Genomic DNA, 24191 nt, shown 5'->3' on the forward strand with positions numbered 1-24191 from the left:
AAATGAAACACTGGCTAATCTAAAACTAGATGGTAACCTTGAATATTCATTGGAAGGACTAATGCTGAAACTGAAACTCCAATACTTTGGCCCCCTGATGTGAAGAACCGACTCATTGGAAAAGACCCTGATGTTGGGAAAGATTGAACGCAGGAGAAGAAGGGGATGACAGAGGATGAGATGGTTGGATGGCACCACCGACTCAATGGACATGAGTTTGAGTAAGCTCCGGGAGTTGGTGATGGACAGGGAAGCCTGGCGTGCTGCAGTCCGTGGGGTCACAAAGAGTCGGACACGACTGAGCGACTGGACTGAACTGAACTGAACTGAGATGGTACAAAGCAGCCATCAGCACTAAATCCAGGTCCTTGAATAAAACATATAAGTAGAAGCACAATAGTTAATCTGACACACACACACACACACACACACACACACACAGAATGTCCTCCTCTTATACACAGCTCTGCTGTGCCAAATTTCTTACATGACTCACTCTTCCCAGGATAATCCCTGGTCAAGCCTCTTTTACATCATCAAACATGAAGACAATAATGTATGAGACATGAGAAAAGCCACAACTTCTGCTGTCTCAGTTTTGAAACTCTTAATAGTAAATAATCAACCAGGCAGGATTTTTTTTCCTTAGAAATAACCAATAAGAATTAGTCCTAGGAACTGACAAGCAAGAAGAAAAGTTTAGTGAAACATATTGATGCTTATTTAGAACTCTGAAGTGAGTAATGTCTGTCATTGCTGTCTCCCAATTTTCCTTCTGTAGCTTTTTTTTGTTAGTCAGAACTATCCCCACTGGGCTTTCCACTCCTCTCAACCATTAATTCTCCGATTTCCAGCTTTTCTAATGATCTTATAAACCCACTTATTTTAAAGTGGAGGTGACAGATGAGGCAACCTCAGAAAGAGTTCCCATAAAAAACGTAAAGGAAAGTGTTAAGGCAAAGGAATGACTCTAGTGGTGGGATTTTAGCCCTTAATATGCAGGGGAGGGCACTGTGGGTGGAAAGACAGACCTGGGGACCCTGAAATCTCATTCTGTAACAGGCCACTTCTCATGAAGCCTGCTGTGACCATATCCTTAGTAATCAAATCCTCTGAATTGTTCCAAGACTCAACTGTACAACTGTTGCACTGCTGGGCAAATTTGGCTGCACATTAGAATAACTGAGGGAGCTTTTTAAAAATGCTAATGCCTGGATCTATGCAGATCAATTAAATCAGAATATTTAGGATGTCACCTGCTGCTGCTGCTGCTAAGTCGCTTCATTTGTGTCCGACTCTGTGTGACCCCATGGACTGCAGCCCACCAGGCTCCCCCGTCCCTGGGATTCTCCAGGCAAGAACACTGGAGTGGGTTGCCCTTTCCTTCTCCAATGCATGAAAGTGAAAAGTGAAAGTGAAGTCGCTCAGTCGTGTCCAACTCTTTGCGACCCCATGGACTGCAGCCCACCAGGCTCCTCCGTCCATGGGATTTTCCAGGCAAGAGCACTGGAGTGGGGTGCCACTGTCTTCTCTGATGTCACCTGTACCATGATATTTTTAGAAAGCTTACCCGGTGATTCTAAGTATTTAATCAGAGCTATAAACCACGAATCTAGCTATTAGTTATCAATAAAGATTAAAAATAGCCCCTGAGCTACACAAGGGTGCTTTAGTCCTGCTCCATAGTCAGCCTCAGAAAGCCCTTTTCCCCTCATGATTGTGTTTGTGTGTTGCTCACGCACCTTCCTATTCTTTCAAAGGAAGCATTCAGTTCCTCTTCTTGCCCTAGGTTTGTGGCACCATTACTGTACCTTGCCTGTGTGTGTATATATTCCTCATGTTTGCTGCTGCTGCTGCTAAGTCACTTCAGTCGTGTCCGACTCTGTGCGACCCCATAGATGGAAGCCCACCAGGCTCCCCCGTCCCTGGGATTCTCCAGGCAAGAACACTGGAGTGGGTTGCCATTTCCTTCTCCAATGTGTGAAAGTGAAAAGTGAAAGTGAAGTCGCTCAGTCGTGTCCGACCCTTAGCGACTCCATGGACTGCAGCCTACCAGGCTCCTCCATCCATGGGATTTTCTAGGCAAGAGTACTGGAGTGGCTTGCCATTGCCTTCTCCGTCCTCATGTTTACACTCAAGGAAACATGGACTAGAGCTAATCTGTGTAGATAAGAAAGTTTAGGAAAAGGACAGTGGCCAAAAACTGCCATTGTAAGCTTCTAAGAATTATTTCTGTAATGCCAAGTATATGATTTGTTATGATTTGCCTTAAAATATTCTTTATTCATACACGGGAGGAATTATGATTAGTAGCTAGAAGAGTTTTGCTCATGCTTTCGGACTGCCCACTCTCTGGATCAAAAATGTGACTTTGAGGCACGAAAGGCATTCCTTCGTGGTGGTTCCCTTCAGAGCACTCTATGATGTACTTGTTTTAATAGTTGTAAAAAAGTTTCAGGTATAAGAATTAATTAAAAATGGACTAAAACCTAAATATAAAAGCTAAAACTATAAAGCTTTTAGAAGAAAACATAAAGTAAATATTTGTGACCTTGGATTTAACAACATATCCTTAGATATGACACCAACGGTGTGAGCAACAGAAAAAAAATGGATAAATTGGACTCATTAAAATTAAAAACTTGTATACATCAAAGGACAGTATCAATCAAGTAAAAAGATAACTTAAAGAATGAGAGAAAATACCTACAAAACATGTATCTGATAAGGGTTTTATATCTAGATTATATAAAGACCTCCTACAACTCAATAACGAAAAGACAACCTGAATAAAAAGTGGGCAAAGGAGTTGAACAGACATTTTTCAAAGACAATATATAAATGGTCAATAAGCACATGAGAAGATGCCAAATATCATTACTCATGAGGGAAATGCAAATCAAAATGACAATGAGATAACACTGGAATAGTATTGGCAGTAATCAAAAACATGGGTAATAACAAGTATTTTCAAGGATGTGGAAAAATTGCTAGCATACACTGTTGGCAGGATTATAAAATGGTTCGACCATTGTGAAAAACAGTTTGCTGGTTCTTCAAAAAGTTAAACACAGAATTAGCATAGGATGTAGCAATTCCACTCCTAGGTATATACCTCAAGGAAGTGAAAACAGGGACTCCAGTAGATCCTTGTGTATGCCAATATTCATAGCAGATTTATTCATAATAGTTAAAAAGTAGAAATAACTGAAGTCTGTCAACAGATGAATAGATAAACAAAATGTGGCATGGAATATTAAGTCATAAAAGGAATGAAGTTCTGATGCATGCTACAACATGGGTGAACCTTGAAAGCATTATGCTAAGTTATATAAGCCTGCCACAAAAGGGCAATGTATGAGTTCATTTATCTGAATTATCTATAACAGGCAAACTCACAGAGATGAAAAATAGATTAGAGCTTACCATGGGCTGGAGGGGACTTCCGTGGTGGCTCAGATGGTAAAGAATCTGCCTGCAATGTGGGAGACCCGGGTTTGATCCCTGGGTCAGGAAGATCGCCTGGAAAAGGGCATGGCAACTCACTCCAGTATTCTTGCCTGGAGAATTCCATAGACAGAGGAGCCTGGTAGGCTGCAATCCATGGATCGCAAAGAGTTAGACAAAACTGAGTGTCTAGCACTTTCTTTCACTTTATGGGCTGGAGGGGATAGGGAATTGGGAGGTATTGCTTAGCCAGTTACAGAGTTTCTGTCTGGGATGATGATAAGCTTTGGAAACAAAGTGATGGCTGAACAACATTGTGGATGTAATCAATGCCAGGAACTGTACACTTAAAAATGACTTAAATAGCATATTTTATGTTATATATTTTACCACAATAAAATAACCTAAAAAACTAATTGTCAAAGGTTTTAATAAAAAACTTAGTAATACTCAAGTCCTATTGAATATTTGGTATTTTGTCATATTGAAATGTATATGTAATTTATAACTGGTAGAAATATTTTATAGTTTGAGAAATAAGGAGCAGACTAAAAGTTTCAATTATTTTTTAATGATATTTATTTATTCATATATTTGGCTGCACTGGGTCTTAGTTGAGGCCTGTGGGATCTAGTTCCCTGATCAGGGATCAAACCCAGGCCCTGGGCATTGGGAATGTGGAGTCAGCCACTGGACCATCAGGGAAGTCTCTCGACTATTCAAAGCAGTATATCTCAATACTATATAACATTTTAGAGAATGACTATATTATTTTAGAAAATATCTCACACTGCCACTGGACTGATTGTATCACAGAGCTAAGGTGATTTGGTAATTCTTAAGTACTGATATGAAGTGGAAGCTGTAGGAAAGGGCCAATAGTCAGGGTCAGAAAATCTGAGGTTGATTCTCAGCCTGAGACTTATTTGCTCTTAAGTTTCAAAAAAAACTACACGATGTTATTAGCCTCAGTCTTCTCATATGTAAGATGGTATAGTTGTTCTGTGTATTTTAAAAATTCAATAAAACGAGATACAGACACACACACACACATATATGTATGTATATATGTAATTGCCAGCAGAAACAGCTCCAAGGTGGGAGAAACTCAAATGTCCATTGATGGATAAGTGGAAAAACAAAATGTGTTATGTACATATAATGGAATATTATTCAGTCTTCAAGAGGAAGGAAATTCTGACACTTGCTACAATATGGGAGCCTGGAGGACACTGTTCTAAGTGAAATAAGCCAGTTACAAAAGGACAAGTACTATATGATTTCACTCACGTGTGGTATCTGAAGCTGTCAAATTAATAAAGACAAAGTAAAGTAGTGGTTGCCAGGGGCTATGAAGAGGGAGAACGAGAGGCTCTTGTTTAATGGGTTTAGAGTTTCAGTTTTACAAGATGAAGGTCTGCAGAGTCATTGCACAGCAATGTGCGTATGGTGGTGGTTTAAGTTGCTAAGTTGTGTCTGACTCTTGCGACCCCATGGACTGTAGCCCGCCAGGCTTCTCTGTCCATGGGATTTTCCAGGCAAGAACACTGGAGTGGACTGCCATTTCTTTCTCCAGGGGATCTTCCCGACCCAGGACTCGAACCCAGGTCTCCTGCATTGCAGGCAGATTCTTTACCAACTGAGCTATGAGGGAAGCATATACTTAACACTAAAAATAATTAACATGGTAAATTCTATGTTATGTGAATTTTACCACAATTAAAAATATCAGTCCCAAATATGTATGTGCTCAATAAATATGTATTAAATACAAATGACCTCATAACAATGAGAGGAAGATCGCAACGGAGAGAATGCCCTGCCAATGTAACTAAACATATAGACTGAAAATTGCCCATGCTGGAGGAGCTATTCCATATTAGTATATGAGATTATAGCACAGTTTGAGCTTTTTAATTATCAAAGAGTTAAACATTTATAATTTGAGATGCATTTTAATTACTTCCACCTACAGCCTATAAAGTCATTTTATTTTAAAACAAGGAGTTGAGGGGAAGTTTCAGCCTTAATTGGAGACAGTATCAGAAATAATAAATCTGGTTTACAATATCCCCACTGGTCACTTAAAAAAATTAAAAACAAAATTTGATTCTGCATGAAAGCACCAGCTTTAAGAGGCTCAAGACAAAGTTGACTGAGGTACGTTATTAGTTGGTCAATTCACAAGGTGTGTAGAGCTCTGTGTGGGCTCCACGCAGAAAGACACAAAAGAAGAAAACAATCTGGGCCCTCTGGAGTTGACAGCTCATTTGAGAACATGGCCTAGATACACACACACACATGTGTGCATGCACACACATCACACCTAAATGAAAGAGTAATACAGCGTAATGAATGACAATATCAGTAGCAAAAACTGAGTATTCAAATGAAGGGTGGTGTCAAAGCTGTTTTTGACAAAGCCTTCTTATTTCAAGAGATCTGTCCCAAAATAGAAAATTTCTCAAATCCCTTGAAAATTGTGACAAAAAAATTCCAGGTCCAATGGACAACTCATGGTTTTTCAAAGCCAGGCCCCCTTTTGATTACATTCTAAAATTAACATCTACAAAAGAAAAACAAAAGCAACTTTTTGAAAACAAGTTTACCTTATAGTCAAAATATAACCATCCTTTGGGACATGTTCCATGTTGTTTTGGAATATCTTTCTTTTTTTCTATGACCCAAACCTTTTTTCGCTTACAGATGCTAGGCATAGAAATTGAACACTCTTCACTAGCCCAGAGACCTGGAGGAGAAAATGGTTAGAAATAATAGGAAATAATGGTGACTCTGTAGAAATTCTGCAATGGTCAATTTTTTTTATGACTGCTTTGGTTTACGATACTTTTTTAGATCTGGAAATTGAACTAGATTTAACTACTAACTATAGAGTTCTCTGTGACAAGAGCTAACTGGGCAAAATGCCAAATCAGTAATTCTAATTTAAGAATGTAGAAATTTTTCAAATGCAAGAAAAATGCAAACAAATATTGGAAATGAAATCACAACACTGTTGAAAGTTTTAAGAACATTTGACTTGTTTAACAAAGGATATTTTTGTAGAGTAATATTTTTGTTTTACTAAGAGTGCAAGCTTTAATCAGTTGTTGCCATGTGAGACTGGGGGCCTGCTATTTCCAGATCTCCTAATTTTTAATAAAAGCCAGAAAATACGAACTTTTGAAAGATTAGATAAATAAATATTCTTTGTTTTAAAGTATTCCACTTCAAGGTAAAAAGAGGAAAAAGATTCTAAAATAATAGATGATCATTTCTACTCTAATTCTTAAAAATATAATAATTTAGAAAAAATTTTTAGAAAAAATAACTCAGAAACTTCCAAGGAAGAAGCACTTTTTAACACTGACCCTTGAACAAAACACACACTTTCAGAGACATGCCCTCAGGAAGATGTATCCCAAAGTCCTCAGTCTCTTAGAAAATAATTAGAAAATCTTTCTTTTCAGAGTAAAGGTTATAGAATGTATTTCATTAGCATTCAAGTCATAAGTTCCAGAATAGGACAAGGATGAATGTAAACTGCAAGGGAAGATTCTGTTTTCTAGTGTGAGGGGTATGAGCCAAAAAGATATTGGCATTTTGAAGGAGGGGCTGGAATGCTATTTTCAATTCAGATTAGCTTCTATTCTTCCAGAATCACAAACAGCCTTTCTGTAGGCTGTTGTGACACCTGCTGGCAAAGTGAGCTGATTAACAACATGGTTTTTCCTCTCCTTTCTCTGCAGCTGCCCTTAAGCCAGAGATGGCTTTCCATATTTTTACTTCTCCTGATTTGGGAGGATCTGTTAGGAACATCATTACCTTTTATTGGATAGAAAGCAGAATGGATATGAGTGGACAATCAACCCCAATAACACTGCATTGATGCATAGAATAAAAAACCCCATCTTAGACAAACATGTACCTCTAAATCCAACTGACAGAGAGCTGGTATTCTAAGGCAAGCAGCAATTAAGGCCAAATGTGTAAAAAAAAGACACTGAATTCAAGGAAAAATTTCTTTAAATGGAAAAAAAATTCAGAGGTTAAAGTTCTGGCCAATTATACACTGGATACTACAAAGAGATTTTTTTTTAATGGGCCCATATTGAAATTTCATAGAGAATAGTATTAGGCAAGTTTTTGACCCATTTCAGTGGGCACATTTTTGTTAGTTTTGGTTCAAGATGAAGGACTTATCTAGATGTAAATTATTTTCAAGAACATGAATGCATGGAACAAGCTATAGGAAACTTAAGACTGATAAATTAAATACACATGGTTGAAAAGCAAAATAACCAAACAGAACCTTCTCATTGAATTAATGCAATTAAAAGGAGACTTCAAGTCTTCTGAAAATTATGTTTGCATTATAAACCCCAAAATGGATTAATAAAATAACCTGTTATGGATGAAATGAAGCCACACCTCTGGCTCTCATTAAGGCCCATAGACCTTTCTTTTCCTTCGTCCCAGTTCTGATATATTACTGGTGATCCATCTCTCCAGCTGCAAGGAAATGTAAGAAATCAAGGTCTTCTCTCAGTCTGCACATTCAGTCTCTAACACCATTTTTGGAGTCCTGGGGTATGGACTGGAGGCATAATTATTTTATTAAATTTAAAAAAATACTCATGTCTTTAGTTAGGGAAATGAAAATTTATAAGTTAAAGATAATGTTTGAAAGCTAGTCAACAAATTAACCACTAAGATCTAGTCCAATCACTCTGCGAATAAAAAACCTGTCAAAAAGGGTTAAATGCAAATTAATCTAGGTCCATACCGAAATTCATCATTGGCTCTTTCTTCTCGAAGTCCAATCCACCAATTTACACCGTACTTTGATAGCTATTTAAACAAGAGAGAGAGAATGTCAGCATTTATTCTATTTGTTTTCCCTTAACACTATTAAGATTAATGGGGCTGCTGCTAATAGCTTTCTACTCTTCAGTGTTTTACCCAGTTATTTAAAGAAGAGTGCACCAAGGCCAAGCATCCCGAGAAAACCTGAAACTTCATTATTCTAAACTACGCCCTCCTTATCATAGAAGAAAACTGGAATCAAATATTTAAAATAATTTTAGTTTCATACATAACTTTGTTACAATGTTTCTTATATATGTGAAAATAAATTTTCTAATTCTCATAGTAGGGATTTATAAAGTAATATTGTAAAGTGAAATAGCATGTGAATTCCTTTTTAAACTAAAAGTTTAGTGACTTATTCTCTCAATGATTTATAAAACTTTACTGCAAAACCACACCACTTGAAAAACAATTCGAGGCATAAAGACCTCAATAGTAAAAGAACTTATATTTTAGGCATTAGCCTGATTGTAAGTATTAGCACTCTCCCCCATTCAAAAGGAAACTACAGTATAGGAACAAAGAATTCTGCAGGATTTCCAGTGTTTGACAACTAGAAAATTATTCTTTCTATATTTTATTCATTTATGCCATTATTTATCACATAGATCTCAGTACAATAAAGAATAAACTTGAAACATCATAGACATGTATATGCATATACACATTAGACCAGATGTAATACTGGACTTATGACCCAGGAAATTGAAATTCCCTCTTCAACTATAAAGGAAGAAGAGGCATTAAGGATTTCTCTAAGGCCTCTAAATCAATATTCTTTATTGTGTGTGTGCTGTGTGTGAAATGTAACTTAATTTTTTATGCTAAAACCCTGTTAACTTGAAGGCATTATACATTTAAATTTTCACTTTCATTTCTTCTGTAAAGACTTGGAGATGCATTTAAAAAGTATTTTTTTTCTCATGTGAATTTCAAGTCATCATACAACAGAACCTAATAGCTCTCTAACATTCTAATTTATACATGAGTATTTTCACTCTTTAACCAGTGTGGCTGTCTGCCATATCAGCAATTTGTGAATAATGCAAGATGGAGCAACTGTAATTTTGGCTCCCTGAGGTGTTGTTTCATGGACATGTTCTTACATGCTGAATTTAGGCTCCTATTGTCAGCCTTTGGAATGGGTCCATGGAGACTGGCTGTGAACTCAGTGGGAGAACCACAACCATTTCATTCAATCTAAAGAGGTCTCGTGTGCAACAACAGTGGAAATCATGGTCTGATTATTCATTGCCCCAATTGAGGATCTCTAAAGAAAAATTACAACTACTGCATCTTAAGTGGCATATTTATTACCACCTCAATTATAGCATGGTAATCCTCCACGTGGTACATCACAACCTGTTGTGACATGGGACAGAACTTCATAGGTCAAGTTAGAAGACACTCAGAGTGAAAAATCCAATGTGAAAAATAGATGTTGTGAATTTCAGTTTAGGTGTAAAACCACGATAATAAAAGATACTAGTATTCTTTTGTATAAAAAATGTGATACAACCATGGACTTCATAAAGTCAATTATGTTTTGTTACAAGCATTCGTTATAGATCGCATCATATGGGAAGAACACTTACCATAAACAAATAACCCACAGTAATATCCAATATACTAATCTACAAAGCAATATAAGGGAGAACAACTTGTTATCTCTTAAAATGTTTCCATAAAAATAACAAAACCAAATTATTTTAAGGATTTAAAACACCAGGTTTTGGGGGATGACTAATAGATTTGATATATTTTTGTTAGAAATTTTTTGAAATAAAATTGAAAAAATAAGAGAAAATTGCAATTTTGAAATGCAAATATTTATTGCACAACACAGCATAACAATTAGTTCATGTCAAACAACTCATAAAGTGCTCATTGTTTTTATTTTTTTGGCATTGATCTGACCAATAAGATGACTCAAAAAATTTGTTCTCAAAAATTCCCTCTGATCATGCCTTGTGGTCTTCTGTTAGTCAAAGAGGAAATTATGACTCATCACTTTTCCAAGATGGAAACATCTTGGAAAAAAATTCTGCTTCAGACTTTTAAAAAACTGCATCCAGCTTTCTTTCTCAATAATTAGTTCTTCTACTCCCCAAAAGAATGATATTTTTGTCTTTCATATTTCTGAGTTACTATTCTTTGTAGAGAAGCTATATAATACTATAATAACTATAAAAATATTTAATTACACCTATTCTTCCTGCAATTATAGGATGGGTGTGCCACAAAAATAAGTGGTATGACCTCTACATGTTTAGTTCCTCATCCAGAACTTCTGGACTGACCTAAGAAATGTAGGTCACCATAAATACTACCACTATCTTGAACAAAAATTGCCTAATAGCTACAAATTATGCAGGAGGAAGAACTGCCTTAGAAATGTACAGCATTCTTTTTTCTAAATTGATACCCATTCCCTTTGGCTCCCTTGCCCCATTCTGAGTCTTCCCATCCTTTTCTCTCTGATAACTTCCTTCTGTAGCACACTGAGGTGTTGGATCAGTTCAGCCACTCCCCTGTAATACTGAAAGAACATTCTGTATCAACATGGTCATAGGCTGCGTAACACTTTTACCATCTAAGACACCACAGGGTTTGTCTGGTTTGGGATCTCTAGATCTAATCCTCAACTCTAGATCATGGCACTGGCTATGCCTTCTTAAATGGCTGAGCCCATGGGGTTTATGAGAGGTATTAACTCTGCCATTCCCACTGGCTTCCCAACCACCAAAGACTGAGAGAGTGAATTAAGGAAAAGGTGAAGACAGAAGAGTACAGAGGTTCTCCAAAGACCTAAGCTCTGCTGGAAGGATCAAAGAAGTCCTTCACTGTTCATGTCTGAGACAGAGCTGGCAGCTATCATTTGGGGAGGGATTTTATATTTAACTAATTAAAAACTTGAGGTATAGTTCATTTGCAATATTATATTAGTTTCATGTGTATAACATAGCGATTCAAAATTTTTTACGGATTACACTCCACTGAATTTATTATAAAATAATGGCTATATTTCCCTGTGCTGTATAATATACCCTTGAAGCTTATTTATTTTATACATAGTAGGTTATACTTCTTAATCCTCTACCCTTGTCTTCCTCTCCCCTTTTCTTCTCCCCACTGATGATCACTAGTTCATTTTCTGTATCTATGAGTTTGTTTCTGTTTTGTTATATTCATCATTTGTTTTATATTTTAGATTCCACATATAAGTGATAACACACAGTATTTATCTTTCTCTGACTTACTTCATGAAGCACAATACCCTCTTTGTCCATGTATGTTGTTGCAAATGGCAAAGTTTCATTCTTTTTATGACTAATATTCCACTGTATATATATGACGCATCTTCATCCATTTATCTGTTGATGGACACTTAGATTATTTTCCTATCTTGGCTATTGACAAAACATGGCCCACTGGAGAAGGGAATGGCAAACCACTCTAGTATTCTTGCCTTGAGAACCCCATGAACAATATAAAAAGGCAAAATGATATGACACTGAAAGAAGAACTCCCCAGGTTGGTAGGTGCCCAATATGCTACTGGAGAAGGGCTCCGTAAAGAATGAAGAGGCTGAGCTAAAGCAAAAACAACACAAAGCTGTGGCTGTGACTGATGACAGAAGTAAAGTCTGATGCTGTAAAGAACAATATTGCATAGGAACCTGGAATATCAGGTCCATGAATCAAGGTAAGGTGGAAGTGGTCAAACAGGCGATGGCAAGAGTGAACATCAACATTTTAGGAATCAGGGAACTAAAATGGACTGGAATGGGTGAATTTAATTCAGATGACCATTACATCCACCACTGTGGGCACAAATCCCTTGGAAGAAATATATGAGGCCTTATAGTCAATAAAAGAGTCCAAAATGCAGTATTTGGGTGAAATCTCAAAAATGACAGAATGATCTCTGTTTGTTTCTAAGGCAAACCATTCAGTATCACAGTAATCTAAGTCTATGCCCCAACCACTGATGCCAAAGAAGCTGAAGTTGAATGGCTCTATGAAGACCTACAAGACCTTCTAGAACCAACACCAAAAACAGATGTCCTTTTCATCATAGGGGACTGGAATGCAAAAGGACATAGTCAAGAGATACCTGGAGTAACAAGCTAGTTTGGCCTAGGAGTACAAAGTGAAGCAGGGCAAAGACTAACAGAGCTTTGCCAAGAGAACGCACTGGTCACAGCAACACCCTCTTCCAGCAGCACAAGAGAAGACTCTGCACATGGACATCACCAGATGGTCAATACCGAAGTCAGACTAATTATCTGCTTTGTGGCCAAAGATGGAGAAGCTATCTATAGTCAGCAAAAACAAGACAGGGAGCTGACTGTGGCTCAGATCATGAACTCCTTATTGCCAAACTCAGACTTAAATTGAAGAAAGTAGGGAAAACCACTAGACCATTCAGGTGTTATCTAAATAAAATACCTTACGATTATACACTGGAAGTGACAAATAGATTCAAGGGATTAGATCTGATAGACTGCCTGAAGAACTACGGACGGAGGTTCATAACACTGTATAGGAGGCTGTGATCAAAACCATCCCCAAGAAAAAGAAATGCAAAAGGCAACGTGGTTGTCTGAGGAGACCTTACAAATAGCTGAGAAAAGAAGAGAATTAAAGGGCCAAGGAGAAAAGGAGAGATATACCCATTTGAATGCAGAGTTCCAAAGAATAGCAAGGAGAGGTAAGAAAGCCTTCCTAAGTGATCAGTGCAAAGAAACAGAGGAAAATAATAGAATGGAAAAGACTAGAGATCTCGTCAAGAAAATTAGAGATACCAGAGAAACATTTCACGCAAAGGTGGGCACAGTAAAAGAAAGAAATTGTATGGACCTAACAGAAGCTGAAGATATTAAGGGGTGGCAAGAATACACAGAAGAACTATACAAAAAAGATCTTAATGACCCGGATAACTATGATGCTGTGATCACTCATCTAGAGCCAGATATCCTGGAGTGTGAGGTCAAGTGGGCCTTAGGAAGCATCACTATGAACAAAGCTAGTGGAGGTGATGGAATTCCAGCTGAGCTATTTTAAATCCTAAAAGACGATACTGTGAAAGTGCTGCACTCAATACACCAGCAAATTTGGAAAACTCAGCAGTGGCCACAGGACTGGAAAAGTCAGTTTTAATTACAATTACAAAGAAAGGCAATGCCAAAGAATGTTCAAGCTACTGCACAATTGTACTCATCTCACATGCTAGCAAAGTCATGCTCAAAATTCTCCAAGCCAGGCTTCAACTGTATGTGAACTGAGAACTTCCAGATGTTCAAGCTGGATTTTAGAAAAGGCAGAGAAACCAGAGATCAAATTGCCAACATCTGCTGGATGATAGAAAAAACAAAGAGAATTCCAGAAAAACATCTACTTCTGCTTCACTGACTACGCTAAGGCTTTTGACTGTGTGAATCACGACAAACTAGAAAATTCTAAAAGAGATGGGAATACCAGACCACCTGACCTGCCTCCTGAGAAATCTGTATGCAGGTCAAGAAGCAACAGTTAGAATCAGACATGGAACAATGGACTGGCTCCAAATTGGGAAAAGGGTACGTCAAGGCTCTATATTGTCACCTTGCTTATTTAACTTATATGCAGAGTATAGCATGCAAAATGCCAGGCTGGATGAAGCACAAGCTGGAATCCAAGATTGCCGGGACAAATATCAATAACCTCAGATATGCAGGTGACACCACCCTTGTGGCAGAGAGCAAAGAGGAACAAAAGAATCTCTTGATGAAAGTGAAAGAGGAGAGTGAAAACGCTGGCTTAAAATTCAACATTCTCAAAACTAGATCATGGCATCCAGTTGCATCACTTCATGGCAAATAGATGGGAAAGCAATGAAAGCAGTGACAGACTTTATTTTCTTGGGCTCCAAAATCACTGCAGTTGGTGACTGCAGCCATGAAATTAAAGACGCTTGCTCCTTGGAAGAAAAGCTATGACCAACCTAGACAGCACATTAAAAAGCAGAGACATTTACTTTGCCACCAAAGGTCCATCTAGTCAAAACTATGGTTTTTCTAGTGGTCACGCATGGATGTGAGAGTTGGACACACAACTCAGAAAGCTGAGCACCGAAGAATTGATGCTTTTGAACTCTGGAGTTTGAGAAGACTCTTGAGAGTCCTTTAGACTGCAAGGAGATCCAACCAGTCAATCCTAAAGGAAATCAATCCTAAATATTCATTGGAAGGACTGATGCTGAAGCTGAAACTCCAATACTTTGGCCACCTGTTGTGAAGAACTGACTCATTTGAAAAGACCCTGATGATGGGACAGACTGAAGGCAGGAGGAGAAGGGGATGACAGAGGATGAGATGGTTGGATGGTATCAGCGACTCAATGGACATGAGTTTGAACAAGCTCCAGGAGTTGGTGATGTACAGGAAAACCTCGCATGCCGCAGGCCATGGGGTAGCAAAGAGTCAGACAGGACCGAGCAACTGAACTGAACTGACTGATGAACATTAGGGTGCATATATCTTTTAAAATTAGTATATTTATTTTTTTCAGATATATACCTTGGAGTGGAATTGCTGGATTCTTTGAGGAAGCTTTGTGCTGTTTTCCACAGTGGCTGTACCAATTTACATTCTCACCAACAATATACAAGGGCTACCTTTTGGAGGATAGATTATTTTAATACAACGCATATGCTCTTCTGCTGCCCACAGCGGTTTTTGAAAATGACCTTGTAAGTCAAATGATTTGGGTTCACTTCCAAATTCCACTACTTAGCTGCTGTGTAACAAAGTTGTTTCACCTCTTTAGAGTCTTAGCTTCCTCATCTGTAAAATCTGCTGATGACAGACTTCCCACAGAGCGTTCTTAGAAAGATCGAATGCCATTAAACATTTGTGCTTCGCAGTGCTTGACGCTGTTACAGTAAGTACTGGCCAATTACCACTTCCTTTTGGGATGTGCCCTTTACATGTTGATAGATTGGTTTTTAGCCATTCACCTGGTCTCTTATTACTGCCACTTGGGGTAAGGCGTCTGCCTCTGCCGTCCAGCTAAAGAAACAAATGTATTTTCTGAGGTTGTGATATATAACTCGTTGATACTTAATGTTCTGGTTTTGACCTGAGTGTTCCATTTGTAGGAGAGCATGAACCGATACTAGGGGATATCCTGTTCTCCTGGTTGGTCTGCCACTGTGTCTCAGTGGGGCAGTGCAGTTGTCTCCTAACCCCTCTGGTTCTTGGCTTTTCCATCAAAACTCAGTAGTGGACCCAACCTGCATCCTCCTCACTGTATGTGTATCAAAGAGAATTGCAGAGACAGGAAAGCCCTATGAGATGTGAGGGAAGACATTTCTCTTACAAGTCAAGGATGCTTTAACATAGAACTTCATTTTAGCATTTAACTTACAAACATATGAAAAGATGATAGAGCAATAAAGGATTCCTGGAGACCATGAAATAATGTTAAATTATGGAAAAAGAAAAAGGCTCTCTCTTACCTTTAACAGTTTCCTAGGGAAAATTAGGAATGAGGTTGTTCCTCCCTGGTGCCCCCTTGGTAATTTGTACAGACTGCTCTCTTTTCTCTTACTACATTGTGTTATTTCCAGTTTTTTAAAGACACTACCTGTAACTCATTTTTGTGTCCTTGACATTTTTGTGTCCTTGACAAATACCACAGTGCCTGAGACAAAGCTAATGCTCAATAAATGCTTGCTGAAGAAATACGCTGAAAACCTGACACTATTCCTTGGTAGTCTATTTCATATTTAACAGATTTTCCATGCTTCTTTCTAATTAGCCTAGCTTTTCAAAGGATTAAGTCCAGTCTTTATCTGAAGTTGAAATGTAGAACCACTCCTTACCATTTTCTGCATAGAGTCTAAACAATATTATACTCTTATAAGTAAAATTTGGAATTTAAAACAGCACGCATCTCCCAGTAGTGCTTGTCCCTCGTCAGTGCTTGATCTTCCTGCATGCGTCTAGCCACTTATCTTTCTCTAAAATACTGTGTAGTTCTATTGTATTGCTTGCAGTCTTCCTTCCTAGACTAGACTATAAGCTCCAGGTGGGCAGAGATTTTGGTCTATTGTAAGCACTGATAAGCAGAAGGCAGTGGCACCCTACTCCAGTACTCTTGCCTGGAGAATCCCAGGGACGGGGGAGCCTGGTGGGCTGCCGTCTATGGGGTCGCACAGAGTCGGACATGACTGAAGTGACTTAGCAGCAGCAGCAAGCACTGATCAAACCTCAGTCCCTAGAATAGTAGATTCAGAATAAATAAGCATTGAATGATGGAATGAATCGCATAAAACAATGAAATGCTACTCACTCATCCTTGTTGCCAGAAAAGCATGAGAAGTGAAAAAACCAACGAGCATAGTAAAGCTGTGTTTCCATTATTTTCTCTAAATCTTTGTAACAGGAAGAAAAACAATTCTTAAAAATCTAAGACTTTCAATGAAACAAATTAATGTCTGAAGGCTTTTGAAAACAAAAGCCCTCCAGGACTGAAAAAGGAGTTATGCTTTGAGTTTCTCAGTTAATCAAATTTAAGTACCGCTCTTATTTTGCTGTGGATGAATTCTTGTTCATGTGCAGAATGAATAGTGAGAATATCACTGCGCAGCCAGCCACAGACAAACTCAAATGAGGACCATTCCGAGGGGGAAATATGAAAAAGGTACTCTGCATCCTGATAAAAGAGCCAGGGTGCATCTGAAAGAGAAATAAGCAATGGAAGTGATACAAGAATTCTTGAGCAATGTAATGCAAACTTAAATAGGGTGTGCTATGATTGACCTCACATGTGTAATTTAGTCACTCAACATTAAGGAAATGTGTGTGAATACACCTACTCCCACACATACATAAGTATACAGTTTACTTATTTTCACTGGTCTCTCTCATATATGAAACATGTACATTCCAAAGTCTGGGCTAGATGCATATTTTAAAACCATGTGCCATAAAAATGGAGTTAAGCTATGATATTAGTCTTTAGTAATATTTAGTGACATTTTGATTTAAAAAATACATATTTATTTATTTATTTGGCTGCACCAGGTCTTAGTTAAGGCACCAGGATCTTCCATCTTTGTTGTAGCATGCGGGATCATTAGTTAGTTGCGGCATGTGGAATCTAGCTCCCTGACTAGGGATGAAACCAGGGTCTCTTGTACTGGGAGTGTCGAGTCTTACTCACTGGACCACAAAAGAAGCCCCTAGTTTGATTACTTATCAATGGTTAATTTGAACAAATTAGTCATCAGTTGACTCAAGAAAAGAGTAACTCCATTGGTGCTATGTAATAACAGAGTAATGGTATAAAGTAGCATAAAGTTAGAAATTCAGGAATAGTTCTTACCATACTGATACCAGGGTGGAACCTTAGGTCTCACATCTGTAAAGTAAAAGCAAGCCAGTGTGAGTGATGTTTATTTACAGATGTACTCTCTCTGAATTACTTCAGGCCTAAACACAATATTTTGACTTTGCTTTTTAAAAGATTATTAAGAACCAGATGTTGCTTGGAAAGTGATCAGTTCTTCTACTCAAAAAAGAGGCTCAAGAGAGACCTCTGTCTCTTTTTTTAAAGAAAAAAGGTTGTGAACACTTCCTGAGAACCTACTGTGTGTGACACACTGTGCTGGTGCTTTTGCTGACTCATCTGAAAAGTAATTTTGTTTGTTTGTAATGTCACAGTGACATTTCTCCCAGGTTGTACTTGCAAAATACAATACTCCACAACAGGGGCAGTTATCTTCATTTCCCACTCACTTAGCACACTGCACTGGTGTCATTTTTTCTCATTCCACCATGATACACATTTTTGCTAAAATGGTACAATCTGGTTTATCATGAAGGTTGTTGGTACTGTGGTCCAGGCTGTTTAAATTTTAGACCTCTGTAACTGTTGCCTTGGGAAAATGCTATAGATGATTAGACAGCAAACAAATAGTAAAGATCTTAATATTTTTACCTCTTGGAATTTTGCATATCCATTCACGTTTGGAACCACAGTATGAGGGTAGCAATGTTTTATTTGCCTTATAAACAGCACAATTTCTTGCATTGTCTCCAAAATAAGAATTGTCCAAAAATGAAGAGACAACCTGCAGCAGATGAAATTCATTATTCCTTAATACTGATTCCCTGCAAAAGGTTTCAAATGATCAAAAAGGCATCCCTGTAGAAAAACACAATAGACTTCTGGAGGAAGCAAGTTATAATGCCAGTTAAAGGTGGTTCCACATTTGTGAAAAGTATACTAATGAAAACTTTAGTATTTTTTCTTGAAGATTCTTTTTCTTAAAAAAAGAGGCATGCTACTCCTTTCTCCAGAAGGAATAAGTAAGATAAATTTGCACTGTTTTCTCACTTAAGGTTAGGCTAGCTCTGGGATCCTGGGTAAACTTTTTAGTGGCTCAAGGATCTTTCAGAATTGAATCTCATCTTTGATGTAGATTCTTTTGCTTTTAGTCTCTAATACTAACTTCTAAGTCAACCCTAGCTTTAATCAAGAAACTATCTATTTCTATGAATGATCACACAACAGGAGTATTGACAAGAGATTCAAACTTCTCAATGATTTAATGATGACTTGATAGAAATGTGGACCTACCATGAGCAAGACTCAGGTAAAAATCTCAAAAAAAAAACAAAGAAAGAGGGTTTTGAAATGATTTGCTGAAACTCCAATACTTTGGCCACCTCATGCGACGAGTTGACTCACTGGAAAAGAGTCTGATGCTGGGAGGGATTGGGGATGGGAGGAGACGGGGACAACAGAGAATGAGATGGCTGGATGGCATCACCAACTCGATGGACATGAGTTTGAGTGAACTCCGGGAGTTGGTGATGGACAGGGAGGCCTGGCGTGCTGTGATTGATGGGGTCGCAAAGAGTCAGACACGACTAAGTGACTGAACTGAACTGAACTGAACTGATGCTTCCTTGGTAGCTTGCTGCTGCTGCTGCTGCTAAGTTGCTTCATTCGTGTCTGACTCTGTGCGACCCCATAGACGGCAGCCCACCAGGCTCCCCCGTCCCTGGGATTCTCCAGGCAAGAATACTGGAGTGGGTTGCCATTTCCTTCTCCAATGCATGAAAGTGAAAAGTGAAAGTGAAGTCGCTCAGTTGTATCTGACTCTTAGCGACCCCATGGACTGCAGCCTACCAGGCTCCTCCACCCATGGGATTTTCCAGGCAAGAGTACTGGAGTGGGGTGCCATCGCCTTCTCCGCCTTGGTAGCTTAGGGGTGAAGAATCTGTCTGCAATGCAGGAGACACAGGTTCACTTTCCGGATTGGGAAGATCCCCTGGAGAAGGAAATGGCAACCGACTCCAGTATTCTTGCCTGGGAAATCCTATGGACAGAGGAGCCTGGCAGGCTATATAGTCCATGAGGTCACAATAGTTGGACAAGACTTAGCTATTAACCACCACCAAATACTCGCCTTCAAATATGTACAAAGTCATGCAATAATTCATCTAACTTATAAATATATAAAGTTCAGATTCAGAGAATGGCATGAGTTTGATATTTATTCTGTCCAGAGGGAAGTGGTGAGGGACTCAGTCCACTGCTTCATGGCTTTATCTCATTGATTCTGAACCAAATTGTCTATGCCTCTCCTATTACTAATAAGTTTGTTTGTTTTACTAAAAGACATTGTTGACCTCTATGCACCACATTTTATTTTCCAAGCACCATATTGACATTAACCACCCAACTGTGCTATGTGGTGGCTGCCATTAATGGGGCAGGTCAATCCTGCTTTATGCCCCTTCCACTCTCTGGGCCTTGGCTTCTTCATCATAAGAATATATGGGTGAGTCTAGGTCATCTCCAAGATCTCTTCATGACCTCTGATCCTGATGCCTTTTTCAAAGAAGCATTACTGGCATGGCATTGTTTTGTTTTGTTTTTTCAACTAGCACACTCAATATTTTTATTCCCACTTAAGCATATAGTTTTTCTGCAAACCATTTCCTTGCTACAGATTTGAACACCATCTCTGAATCAGGTCTAAAGATCCCTTTTCTCTTTTGATCTTTACTATGTCAAAGTTTGGCTGCTGCTATTTTGCCAATGAGGAGACTTCATGACATTGTGGCTTTGGAGGCAGATAACCTGTATACAAATGCTGTCTCTCTTATGTATTATTTTAGGCAAACCATTTAATCATTTTAATACCCACTATGTTGAATCACTGTAATGATGAAAAGAAATCATGCAGGGTTGTACTCAGCTCAGTGCTCAGAGCTTAACTGGGGCTCAATGAATAGGAGCTATATTAAATGCTCACTGAAGGCTGTTGCTAACCCCAGTTCACTGGTGAAACTAAATAATTTGATTTTTCTTGTGCCTTCAGATGGATCTCATTTTAATCTGGGTTACTGCTTCTGTTTTGCTCTTTTTTCTCTATCATGAGGAAGATCTCAGAAAATCCTCACTGTGCCTGAAAAAAAAAGTAATTATGAGTTCCTTCTTTCTTTCATGAGATTTTTACACATGTGAGGCTGAATGAGAAACAATTATTTTTTTTCCTCCCAAATAATTTTCTTTGACTGAGAAGGAGGTGCAGCTTCTTAAACCTGGCATTTCTGTTCTTTTAAAGTGAGAGAAACTGAAGATATTTCTTTTCACTGTGACATAGACAAGGGTCTCACCCTTACAAGATCAGGTGCTATGCAGGAAAGGGAGGGTGGGGCAAAGGAAGCATGGTATTATTTTAAAGAATAGTTGCTTCTCTGTTGGAGATTTTTCACATGGGAGATGGTTTTCAAGGCTTTTTCAGAGATTTTTATTTCCTTTTAGGATGAGATTTTATAGATAGCTTTGGAACTATCTGGCTAGCAAAGGTTTCTCAAGACCTTGCTGAAACTAAATTTGATACCAAGGTCTGGGGCAGTTTTTGATTTAGGTCTGAGTCATCGGGAACATGGCTGTTCTTTCTAGGTTCTCTTGGTTGGTTTACCAAGTGGTTCCAGGGCCACCTGCTTTAAATTCATCTCCTTTTCTCCAGCTTGGAAAGACTTACAGGAGTTCCATCAGACCATTCCCAAGAACCAGCATTCAGGGGGTTTCTTTTATTAAATCCAATCCAGAACTGCCTTTCTTCTGTCCTGTGAAGAGAAGAAACTAAAACTTGGCCCTTCGCATTGAATTCACAATATTATGTAACATGTTCAAATAGTCTTTGAAGTATTTAGTTATGCAGGAAACAGCTGACATGACTAGCATAATTGATCAAGTGAGCAAGCATTTATTGACCATTTCTTGTAAGCAAAACCAGAGCTATAAAATGATCTGAGCAAGGACTAATCTCACTTCCTACCTCTCTTGGTTGGTATGGTGTGCTCATTGGGGATGGGCAGCTGAGAGAAAAGTCTGTCCATACTGAGAACATGGCTTTCTCATGGTCGTTAGGAATGGCAACACCTTTCAGTTAGGACAAGAATACATGAAAGTGAGTTGGTAAGAAATTTGGGAACATCTTTTCCCTACTTTTCTCTATTTATTTACTACTTTACTGCATATTTATATTACTTTTCTATGTTTGTTGTTCTTTTGTCAAATGTTCATGTACTCTCTGAGGGTTAATCACCACCACCACCATTTAATAAAAGGTTTACAGCAGGTTTGGTTCCTCCAGCCATATCCCAATGTAAATAATTCCACGGTGAATCAGTCTGAGGCATGGTAGATTAACTTCAGCCATCACCACTGGTTAGACTTCATGAGAAGCCCCACAGAGAACCATCTTCCCTCCTATTAGGTGGTGGACCAATATGTTAAACCACAGAGTATCCAATACATCAAGCAATAAAGGCTAATAGTACAATGAACCATCTCACTAAGATAATTTTCTGAGGATAATTTTGAAGAATTAAAGTTGTAAAGGATTGAGAAGTCATGACAGATGCTTTATTTTCCTTAGTGCACAGAAGCAAGCCTATTGTGAAGTATCTCCTCAGATGTTTGAGCTCTTTTTCTAGAATGAACAAATGAAAGTAAAATGTGACTTAGAAAATTCCAGCATCACTGAGACCCATTGGTCACTGCCATGATTATAACTTACATTTAAGGTTGTGGGAAGGTGAGAATGCTGCCTTAAGCTTAAGCTAGGCAGATTCATCTCAGTGACCAGGCTAAGACCCACATCACTCTCCCTGTGTTGAGAAGTTTTTATTCTTTTTCTCACTGAATTCAGAGTTCTACATTTTTCCTGCCATATACTCATGCTAGAATATGAACTGGTATTTATTTTCTCTCCAACAATTTCCTAAAGTTGTATAATTTTAACGAGTTACTATATAATAAAAATAAAAATAGAAAAACAGTGCCATAGGAAGAAGAAGAAGCACTATGCTAACGATGAGAATTGGTTTATTTGGTATAATTAAGCATGATATTTGGCTGAACTCCCTGGCAGTCCTGGACAAAGAGTAGAATATACATTATATAGCTTTTGTGATTAGATGCTGAATATCAGTAATTTGATAGATACTTGACTTGACACTGAATTCTGTGAGACGTTCCAAGCATGAGAATTTATATAAACAGAAGTGATATAATGAAACTTGATGTTACAGCAAACTTGGAGGCAGTTTGCATATATTATTTCATAGGGCAGACCTTACAATACACAAATATGAAAGGATGTTTTACAAGGGGCTGAGCCTTTGATTGTGTGGACCACAACAAATTCTGGAAAATTCTTAAAGAGATGGGAATACCAGACCAACTGATTTGCCCCTTGAGAAATCTGTATGCAGGTCAGGAAGCAACAGTTAGAAATGGACATGGAACAAAAGACTGATTCCAAATAGGGAAAGGGGTACGTCAAGGCTGTATATTGTCACCCTGCTTATTTAACTTATATGCAGAGTACATCAGGCGAAATGCTGGGCTGGATGAAGCACAAGCTGGAACCAAGATTGCTAAGACAAATATCAGTAACCTCAGATATGCAGATGACACCACCCTTGTGGCAGACAGAGAAGAGGAACTAAAGAGCCTCTTGATGAAAGTGAAAGAGAAGAGTGAAAAAGTTGGCTTAATACTCAACATTCAGAAACTAAGATCATGGCATCTGGTCCCATCACTTCATGGCAAAAGATGGGGAAACAGTAGAAACAGTGGCAGACTTCATTTTCTTGGGCTCCAAAATCACAGCAGATGGTGACTGCAGCCATGAAATTAAAAGATGCTTGCTCCTTGGAAGAAAAGTTATGACCAACCTAGGCAGCATATTAAAAAGCAGAGACATTACTTTGCCAACAAAGGTCCATCTAGTCAAAACTATGGTTTTTCGAGTAGTCATGTATGGATGTAAGGGTTGGACTATAAAGAAAGCTGAGCACTGAAGAATTGATGCTTTTGAACTGTGGTGTTGGAGAAGACTCTTGAGAATCCCTTGGACTGCAAGGAGATCCAACCAGTCCATCCTAAAGGAGATCAGTCCTGAATATTCATTGGAAGGACTGATGCTGAAGCTGAAACTCCAATACTTTGGAGACCTGATGCGAAGAACTGACTCATTGGAAAAGACCCTGATGCTGGCAAAGATTGAAGGCGGGAGGAGAAGGGGACGACAGAGGAAGAGATGCTTGGATGGCATCAATGACTCAACGGACATGAGTTTGAGTAAACTCCAGGAGTTGGTGATGGACAGGGAGGCCTGGCGTGCTGCAGTCCATGGGGTTGCAAAAAGTCAGACACGACTGAGTGAATGAACTGAACTGACTGAACTGAGGTCATGAAGCCAAGTTACAACTTGTAACAGTGGAGATGACCACATCTCCCTTGGATCTGAGGCCCCATACCTGACTAGCAATCCAGTAAACCAGGAAGCTTCTTGAA

General features: G+C 38.6%; 1 protein-coding gene across 3 annotated transcripts in view; it reads right to left on the reverse strand.

Moving 5' to 3' along the window:
* The window catches only part of PLA2R1 (phospholipase A2 receptor 1), a 138918-nt gene that overhangs the window by 22914 nt on the left and 91813 nt on the right, over positions 1-24191 (reverse strand). For 2 of the 3 annotated variants that reach the window (XM_088829692.1, XM_088829691.1), the window contains exons 14-21: positions 21367-21451; positions 18303-18435; positions 17688-17723; positions 16881-17038; positions 9912-9950; positions 8234-8298; positions 7853-7959; positions 6057-6196 (exon numbers count right to left, since the gene is read on the reverse strand). In XM_088829692.1, the coding sequence (XP_088685818.1) occupies positions 6057-6196; positions 7853-7959; positions 8234-8298; positions 9912-9950; positions 16881-17038; positions 17688-17723; positions 18303-18435; positions 21367-21451 (763 nt within the window). The remainder of the gene's footprint in view (positions 1-6056; positions 6197-7852; positions 7960-8233; positions 8299-9911; positions 9951-16880; positions 17039-17687; positions 17724-18302; positions 18436-21366; positions 21452-24191) is intronic. The other variant, XM_055397383.2, reaches the window with a different exon arrangement.

This window comes from Moschus berezovskii, chromosome 2 (assembly GCF_049115385.1).
Source record: "Moschus berezovskii isolate FMDL1 chromosome 2, NW_MosBer_1.0, whole genome shotgun sequence".
Taxonomy (NCBI): Eukaryota; Metazoa; Chordata; class Mammalia; order Artiodactyla; family Moschidae; genus Moschus; species Moschus berezovskii.